Here is a 9,621-nt window from a genome sequence, read left to right on the forward strand (position 1 = left end):
GATTGGGCAGGATAGGTGAAAAGGAGACATAGAACTGAGTGAAGAGGATTGGGGGGGGGGGGGGGGGAGGACTCGGTGGTGGTGTAATGGGGACAGGGCGGCAGACTGGGTTTGATTTGTAACTCAGTAACAGGCCAGTAGGTGACAGAGACTCCGAGCAATGGCCTGACCTCTGGGTAATCTGCGTGCTCTGTTTTACAGTGGAGAGAGATGAACTACGGGAGATCTTCAATGATATCAGCAGCAGTAGCGAGGAGGATGAGGATGAAGGTGATCGCCATGACGATGAGAACCTGAATATCATGGACTCGGAAGATGACCTGGCCAGGCAATTGCAGCAAAAGCTCGATGAGTCTGAGGGACAGATGCAGCCAAAGCAGGAATCAAACCAAATGGGTAAAGTTAGTGTTGTGAACACAGAATGGGGAGCATTGCCAGGCCAGTGTCTCATCCACTCACCTTTGCTTCCTTCCTGTGGGCCGGGGCTTTTCCTTGGTAGTTTTCTGCCTGCAGTGATGTGTGAGCTCCGACTGTGCATGTTGGCAGGCTGTGCAGAGATGTGTGAGCTCCGACTGTGCATGTTGGCAGGCTGTTCACCCGTGGATCACCATCAGTCCCACAATTGTTAAACTCATTGAGTAACATCTACAGTAACTACACATGCTGGGAGAAGGACCCTCATTCCCCACCGACCTCAGACACCCACTCCCTCCTCAAATGTTGGGATGGAGTAGATTTTGTCAGATGTGTCCAGGAAGGATTCCTGAGTCAATATGTAGATAGGCCGACTAGGGGGAGGCCATATTGGATTTGGTGCTTGGCAACAAACCAGGCCAGGTGTCAGATGTCTCGGTGGGAGAGGATTTAGGTGACAGTGACCACAACTCCTTGACCTTCACCATTGTCATGGAGAGGGATAGGAACAGACAGTATGGGAAGATATTTAATTGGGGGAGGGCATATTATACTGCTATTAGACAGGAGCTGAGGAGCAGAAATTGGGAACAGTTGTTCTCAGGGAAATGCACAACAGTAATATGGGAGTTGTTTAAGGAGCACTTGCTGCGAGTGCTGGATAGTTTTGTCCCACTGAGTCGAGGAAGGAATGGTAAGGTGAAGGAGCCTTGGATGACCAGAGAAGTGGAGCTTCTAGTCAAGAGGAAGGAGGAAGTTTACGTAAGGTTGAGGAAGCAAGAGCCTGGCACTGCTCTCGAGGGTTACAAGGTAGCCAGGAAGGAACTCAAAAATGGATTTAGGACAATTAAAAGGGGGCATGAAAAAGCCCTGGCGGGAAGGATTAGGGAAAACCCCAAGGCTTTCTGCACTAATGTTAGAAATAAGGGGATGATCAGAGTGAGAGTAGGGCCGATCAGGGATAATGGAGGGAACTTGTGCCTCGAGCCTGAGCAGGTAGGGGAGGCCCTAAATGAATATTTTGCTTAAGTATTCACGAGAGAGAGGAACCTTGTTGCTTGTGAGAACAGCGTGAACCAGGTTAATAGGCCCGAACAGGTTGATATTAAGAAGGAGGATGTGCTGGAAATTTGGAATAGCATCAGGATAGATAAGTCCCCTGGGCCTGAAGCGAAGAAGGAGATTATTGGCGATGGTCTTTGTGTCCTCACTCTCCACTGGTGTATTGGATGATTGGAGGGAGGCGAATGTTGTTCCCCTATTCAAGAAAGGGAATAGGGAAATCCCTGGGAATTGCAGACCATCAGTCCTGCGTCTGTGGTGAGCAAAATATTGGAAAGGATTCTGAGAGATAGGACTTATGATTATTTAGAAAAACATAGTTTGATTAAAGATGGTCAACATGGCTTTGTGAGGGGCAGGTCATGCGTCATAAATCTCATTGAATTCTTTGAGGATGTGACGAGACACATTGATGAAGATCAGGCAGTGGTGTACATGGATTTCAGTAATGCATTTGATAAGGTTTCCCATAGAACATAGAACAAACATAGAACAGTACAGCACAGAACAGGCCCTTCGGCCCTCGATGTTGTGCCGAGCAATGATCACCCTACTTAAACCCACGTAACCCGTATACCCGTAACCCAACAATCCCCCCATTAACCTTACACTACGGGCAATTTAGCATGGCCAATCCACCTAACCCGCACATCTTTTGGACTGTGGGAGGAAACCGGAGCACCCGGAGGAAACCCACGCACACACAGGGAGGACGTGCAGACTCCACACAGACAGTGACCCAGCCGGGAATCGAACCTGGGACCCTGGAGCTGTGAAGCATTGATGCTAACCACCATGCTACCGTGAGGCCCCCATGGTAGGCTCATTTAGAAAGTCAGGGGGCAAGGAATACAGGGAAGTTTGGCTGTCTGGATACAGAATTGGCTGGCTGAAAGAAGACAACGAGTGGTAATAGATGGAAAGTACTCCGCCTGGAGGTCGGTGACCAGTGGTGTCCCACAGGGATCTGTTCTGGGACCTCTGCTCTTTGTAGTTTTTATAAATGACTTGGATGAGGAAGTGGAAGGGTGGGTTAGTAAGTTTGCCGATGACACAAAGGTTGGTGAAGTTGTTGATAGTGTTGAGGGCTGTTGCAGGTTATAACAGGACAGTGACAGGATGCAGAGCTGGGCTGAGAAGTGGCAGATGGAGTTCAACCTAGATAAATGTGAAGTGATTCATTTTGGAAGGTCGAATTTGAATGCTGAATACAGAGTTAAAGGCAGGATTCTTGGAAGTGTGGAGGAACCAGAAGGATCTTGGGGTCCACGTACATAGATCCCTCAAAGTTGCCACCCAGGTTGATAGGGTTGTTAAGAAGGCATATGGTGTGTTGACTTTCATTAGCGGGGATTGAGCTTAAGAACCACAAGGTTTTGCTGCAGCTTTATAAAACCCTGGTTAGACCACATTTGGAATATTGTGTCCTGTTCTGGTCGCCTCATTATAAGAAGGATGTGGATGCTTTGGAGAGGATGACTAGGAGATTTACCGGATGCTGCCTGGACTGGAGGGCATGGCTTATGAAGAAAGGTTGAAGGTGCTAGGGCTTTTCTCACTGGAGCGAAGAAAGAAGAGAGATGACTTAATAGAGGTGTACAAGATGATGAGAGGCATGGATAGAGTGGATAGCCAAAGATTTTTCCCCAGGGTGGAAATGGCTGTCACGAGGGGACATGATTTAAGGTGATTGGAGGTAGGGGAGATGTCAGAGGTAGGCTCTTTACACAGAGAGTTGTGGGTGCGTGGAATACACTTCCAGGAGGTGGTAGAGTCAGAGTTATTAGGGACATTTAAGCGACTCTTGGACATTTTCAGGGACAGCAGTAAATTGAAGGGGTGTAGATTAGATTGACCTTGGATTAGGATAAATGGTCGGCACAACATCGTGGGCCAAAGGGCCTGTACTGTGCTCTACTGTTCTACGCTTGTCTGTGGAGCTCAACACTGTACAAAGCACAGGCTAGATACAATAAACCACCAGTTCAATGCCAGCTGACCACGGAATGCTGATGGTATTATACAGCATGCCATGGGGTTGCTGTCGATGGTATTATACAGCTTGCCATGGGGTTGCTGTCGATGGTATTATACAGCTTGCCATGGGGTTGCTGTCGATGGTATTATACAGCTTGCCATAGGGTTGCTATCGATGGTATATTGCAGCATGCCATGGGGTTGCTGTTGATGGTATTATACAGCATGCCATGGGGTTGCTGTCGATGGTATTATACAGCATGCCATAGGGTTGCTATCGATGGTATTATACAGCTTGCCATGGGGTTGCTGTTGATGGTATTATACAGCATGCCATGGGGTTGCTGTTGATGGTATTATACAGCATGCCATGGGGTTGCTGTTGATGGCATTATACAGCTTGCCATGGGGTTGCTGTTGATGGTATTATACTGCATGCCATGGGGTTGCTGTCGATAGTATTGTACTGTATGCCATGGGGTTGCTGTTGATGGTATTATACAGCATGCCGTGGGGTTGTTGTCGATGGTATTATACAGCTTGCCATGGGGTTGTTGTTGATGGTATTATACAACTTGCCATGGGGTTGCTGTCGATGGTATTATACAGCTTGCCATGGGGTTGCTGTCGATGGTATTATACAGCTTGCCATGGGGTTGAGGCCGTTGGGAGTCAGGGTTGAGGCTTTGGCTTTAGGTTAGTGTGATTACAGTGGACCCCCTCCTGTTTCTTTGCAGTGTTGGAGTTCCAGTACGAGATTGAGAAACTGCGAGAGACTTTGCGGCTGACCCAGGAGAAAAGGAAACGGCAGGAGGACCTGATTATGAAAGTGGAGAATCTGGCATTGAAGGTGAGTATTGTTGCACAGGGACCCCACTCTCCTCACCACTCCCCCTAACACACCACTAGTCTCCATATCCCACACCTCTCTGTAGAATACCGTCTGAATCCTCAAAACTCATTCTCATCCTCCCAACTCATCAAATCTCTTCCTCCTAGCCGAAACCCCAAGGGAGTACCCTCTTCCACCCACTGCAACCCTGTCCCCTTCCCCCGCGACCCTGTCACTTTCCCCCCGCGACCCTGTCCCCTTCACTCCACGACTCTGTCCCCTTCCCCCCGCGACTCTGTCCCCTTCCCCCCGCGACCCTGTCCCCTTCCCCCCGCGACCCTGTCCCCTTCCCCCGCGACCCTGTCCCCTTCCCCCCGCGACCCTGTCCCCTTCCCCCGCGACCCTGTCCCCTTCCCCCGCGACCCTGTCCCTTACACCATTTCACCTCGTCCCTTACACCATTTCACTGTCCATTTCACCTCGCGACCCTGTCCCCTTCACCCCGCGACCCTGTCCCCTTCCCCCCGCGACCCTGTCCCCTTCACCCCGCGACCCTGTCCCCTTACCCGCCGACCCTGTCCCCTTCCCCCCACGACTCTGTCCCCTTCCCCCCTGCCACCCTGTCCCCTTCCCCCCGCGACCCTGTCCCCTTCCCCCCGCGACCCTGTCCCCTTACCCGCCGACCCTGTCCCCTTCCCCCCACGACTCTGTCCCCTTCCCCCCTGCCACCCTGTCCCCTTCCCCCCGCGACCCTGTCCCCTTCCCCCCGCGACCCTGTCCCCTTCCCCCCGCGACCGTGTCCCCTTCCCCTGCGACCCTGTCCCCTTCACCCCACGACCCTGTCCCCTTCCCCCCGCGACCCTGTCCCCTTCCCCCCGCGACCCTGTCCCCTTCCCCCCGCGACCCTGTCCCCTTCACCCCGCGACCCTGTCCCCTTCACCCCGCGACCGTCCCCTTCCCCCCGTGACCCTTCCCCCCGTGACCCTTCCCCCCGTGACCCTTCCCCCTGCGACCCTTCCCCCACGACCCTTCCCCCCCACAGCCCTGCCCTCCGCGGCCCTGCCCCCTTCCCCCTATGGCCCTGCCCCCTTCCCCCCGGAACCCTGTCTCCTTCCCCCGCGACCCTGTCCCCTTCCCCCAGCGACCCTGTCCCCATCCCCCCGCGACCCTTCCCCCCGCAGCCCTGCCCCCCACGGCCCTGCCCCCCACGGCCCTGCCCCCTTTCCCCTGCGGCCCTGCCCCCTTTCCCCTGCGGCCCTGCCCCCTTTCCCCTGCGGCCCTGCCCCCTTTCCCCTGCGACCCTGCCCCCTTTCCCCTGCGACCGCGCCCCCCCCCGCGCCCCTGCCCAATTCCCCCTGTGGCCCTGCCCCCTTCCATTTGCGGCCCTGCCCCCTTCCCCCTGCGGCCCTGCCCCCTTTCCCCTGCGGCCCTGCCCCCTTTCCCCTGCGACCCTGCCCCCTTTCCCCTGCGGCCCTGCCCCCTTTCCCCTGCGACCCTGCCCCCTTCCCCCTGCGGCCCTGCCCCCTTTCCCCTGCGGCCCTGCCCCCTTTCCCCTGCGGCCCTTCCCCCTTTCCCCTGCGACCGCGCCCCCCCCGCGCCCCTGCCCAATTCCCCCTGTGGCCCTGCCCCCTTCCATTTGCGGCCCTGCCCCTTTCCCCTGCGGCCCTGCCCCCATTTCCCTGCGGCCCTGCCCCCTTTCCCCTGCGGCCCTGCCCCCTGTTGCCCTGCCCCTTTCCCTGCGGCCCTGCCCCCGTTCCCCTGCGGCCCTGCCCCCATTCCCCTGCGGCCTTGCCCCCTTTCCCCTGCAGCCCTGCCCCCTGTTGCCCTGCCCCCTTTCCCCTGCGGCCCTGCCCCCATTCCCCTGCGGCCCTGCCCCCTGTTGCCCTGCCCCTTTCCCCTGCGGCCCTGCCCCCGTTCCCCTGCGGCCCTGCCCCCATTCCCCTGCGGCCCTGCCCCCTTTCCCCTGCAGCCCTGCCCCCTGTTGCCCTGCCCCCTTTCCCCTGCGGCCCTGCCCCCTGTTGCCCTGCCCCCTTTCCCCTGCAGCCCTGCCCCCTGTTGCCCTGCCCCTTTCCCCTGCGGCCCTGCCCCCTTTCCCCTGCGGCCCTGCCCCCTTTCCCCTGCGGCCCTGCCCCCTTTCCCCTGCGGCCCTGTCCCCATCCCCCTGCGGCCCTGCCCCCTTTCCCCTGCGGCCCTGTCCCCATCCCCCTGCGGCCCTGCCCCCTTCCCCCTGCGGCCCTGCCCCCCTCCCCCTGCAGCTCTGCCCCTTCCCCCTGCGACCCTGCCCCCCCCCCCCCCGTGACCCTGCCCAATTCTCCCTGCTGCCCTTCCCCCTGCGATCCTGCCCCCTTCCGCCGAGGACCTTGCCCTCTACTTCCCGCCACGGCACCTCTTCCCTGTCCCCAGCCGGCACTCTGCCCCCCCCCACCCCGTTCTGCAAACCGCCCTCTCCCGGCCCGGCACCACGTCCCCCCTCCTGGCACCCCCCCTCCCTTTGAGAATTCATTGTATGATGTGGTACTGTGAGGTCGGTGCATTACTTTAGATTTTTGTCCATTTCGGTCTCTTCTAGAATCGACTCCAGGCTGTGGTTGATGAGATCAAACAACAGGAGGAGAAGGAGAAACTGCAGGTGAGAACTCATCATTCTCATTTTGACATAGTCCATCCCCTCTCACTTCGCACTCTCATACACTCTCTCACTCTACTGTCGCATACACACTCTCTAATTCTTCACTCCCACACACACTCAATTTTTCACTCTATACTCTCATGCTCACTCTCCCTCTGATACTCTATCACTCCAAACTCTCACTCACTATATGCTGATATACACTCACTCTCTACACTCTCTTATATACTCTCTCACTCTGCACTCTCACATACACAGTCCTCCCACGCTCCACTCACATGCACTCTAGCTGTGCACTCTCAGATACACTCCCTTTCTCACTCTACACTCATACACTCAATCACTCTACGCTCTGATATACACTCACTTTATACTCCCATACACTCACTCTCACTCACTCTACACCCTGATAGATACTCATTCTACACTTTCACACTCTCAATGTACACTCTGAAATACACTCACTCTCACTTACACTCTGATATACACTGACTCTCTCACTCTACACTCTCAAATGCACTCACTCTTTCAGTCGACACTCTCACACTCACTTTCTCCCTCTATTCTCAGATAAACTGGGCGGAATTCTCCGCAACGGCCGACGCCGTTGTGAAACCCGGAGTGTTTCACGACGGCATCGGAGGCCGCTCCTCGCCTCCTGTCTCCCCCCCCGGAAGGAGGGTGGGGAGGGGGGGGGGGGGGGGGGGGGGGGGGGGGGGGGGGCTACTAGCGGTGTTTCGTCAAACTCGGTCGCCGGGCCTTGACGCTGGCTCCAACCCGCGCATGCGCTGTTGCCGTCTTCCCCTCCGCTGCCCTGCAAGACCTGGTGGCTTGATCTTCCGGGGCGGCAGAGGGGAAAGAGTGCGTCTTACCCCCAAACTTCTTAATGTGATGGCCAACGGCTCAATTGCAAGTGCAAACAGCAGGGGGGACAAAGGACATTCCTGCCTAGTCCCACGGTGGAGAGAAAAGTATCTCAAGCTGATGTTGTTTGTACGGACACTTGCCCTCGGCTCCTTGTACAGTAGCTTTACCCAGTTCACATATCTTGGTTCAATCCCAAACCGCTCCAGAACTGCCATCAAGTACCCCCATTCTACCCGGTCAAACGCCTTCTCAGTGTTCAATGCCACAACCACCTGTGTTTCCTTCCCCTCCGCCGGTGCAATAACGACGTTCAATACCCTTCTAACATTTGAAAAGAGCTGCCTCCCTCTCACGAACCCTGTCTGATCTTCACCTATCACCTTCGGGAGGCACTCCTCCAGCCTACCCGCCAGTACCTTCGCCAATACTTTTCGTCCACATTCAAAAGTGATATGGGCCTATACAAGCTTATCCTTGAATATTTTAGAATATTCCATCGGAAACCCATCCGGCCCTGCCATCTTCCCCGACTGCATCTGCCCAATCGCATCTTTTATCTCCTACTCCACTGTCGCTCCTTCTAATGTCGCCCTGTCCCCCTTCCCTCACCTCGGATACTCCAACTCTTCCAGAAATTCCTGCATCTCCCGGTCTCCCCCAGGTGGCTCTGGCCTGTACAACCTCTCATAAAATTCCTCCAAGCCCGTGTTAATCAGATCCAGAGCCACTACCAACTTCCCTGCCCTGATCCTCACCTGAACAATTTCCCTTGCCCCTGCCTCCCTCCGGAGCTGACCTGCTAATGGAGCCTTCTCTCCATGCTCGTAAACTGCACCCCTTGCTCGTTTCAGTTGGAGCACCGCCTTCCTGGTAGATAGTCGGTCAAAGCTCACCTGTAGTTCCTTCCTCTTTTCCAACTTTGTTGGGTCCCCATATTCTGCATAACTCCTCTAACTACCTCCAACATCTCATCTCTTATCCACTGTCGCTGCAACCTCTCCTCTTTGTCCACCCTGGCCTTAAATGAGATCACCTCACCCCTCATCACCGCCTTTAGAGCCTCCCAGACAACTGCCTTCGAACCTCACCCGTACAGTTGAAACCTACATATTCCTCAATTACCTTTTCAATTTTGTCACAGAACCTTGGTTCCCCCAAAAATCCCACATCTAATTTTCACCCCAGCCTCTGCGCTACCCCCTTCTCCAGTACCATATCCACCCAATGCGGAGCATGATCTGACACTGCAATTACCGAGTATTCTGACCCCTTAACCCCAGCCAGCAAAGCCTTCCCCACCACAAAAAAGTCGATCCGCAAGTATACCTTATGGACTGCTGAGAAAAACGCGTACTCCCGTTACCTCGGGTGCAGAAACCGCCAAGGGTCCACACCTCTCGTTTCCACCATTAGCCCAGCCAACGCCTTCGCCCCACCCTGATGGGACCAGCGAGCGCGGCTGTGACCTGTCCAACTCCTGTACCAAGTTCCAGTGCCCCCCCCCCCCCCCCAACTATCAGTTCATGTGTGTCCAAGTGAGGGATAGCCCCAAACACCTTCTTTGCAAATCCCACATCGTCCCAATTGGGACCGTATACACTTACCAGCGCCACTAACCTCCCCTGCCAGCGTCCCTGTCACAAACACATATCTACCCCCCTGACCTATCACCACATTTTCCATCTGGAAACATACTCATTTGCTGACCATTACCGCTACCCCTCGAGCCCTTCCGTCAAATCTAGAGTGCAACACGTGACTAACCCAGCCCTTTTTAAGTCTCACCTGGTCCTTCACCCTCAAGTGAGTCTCCTGCAGCATTGCTACATTGGCTTTCAAA

General features: G+C 55.5%; 1 protein-coding gene across 2 annotated transcripts in view; it reads left to right on the top strand.

Moving 5' to 3' along the window:
* Nucleotides 1–9,621, top strand: part of taf7 (TAF7 RNA polymerase II, TATA box binding protein (TBP)-associated factor) — a 44,585-nt gene that overhangs the window by 33,431 nt on the left and 1,533 nt on the right. For both annotated transcript variants that reach the window (XM_038775475.1, XM_038775474.1), the window contains exons 9-11: nucleotides 202–396; nucleotides 4,191–4,303; nucleotides 6,855–6,914. In XM_038775475.1, coding sequence (XP_038631403.1) covers nucleotides 202–396; nucleotides 4,191–4,303; nucleotides 6,855–6,914 — 368 coding nt within the window. The remainder of the gene's footprint in view (nucleotides 1–201; nucleotides 397–4,190; nucleotides 4,304–6,854; nucleotides 6,915–9,621) is intronic.

This window comes from Scyliorhinus canicula, chromosome 17 (genome assembly GCF_902713615.1).
Source record: "Scyliorhinus canicula chromosome 17, sScyCan1.1, whole genome shotgun sequence".
NCBI classification, from domain to species: Eukaryota; Metazoa; Chordata; class Chondrichthyes; order Carcharhiniformes; family Scyliorhinidae; genus Scyliorhinus; species Scyliorhinus canicula.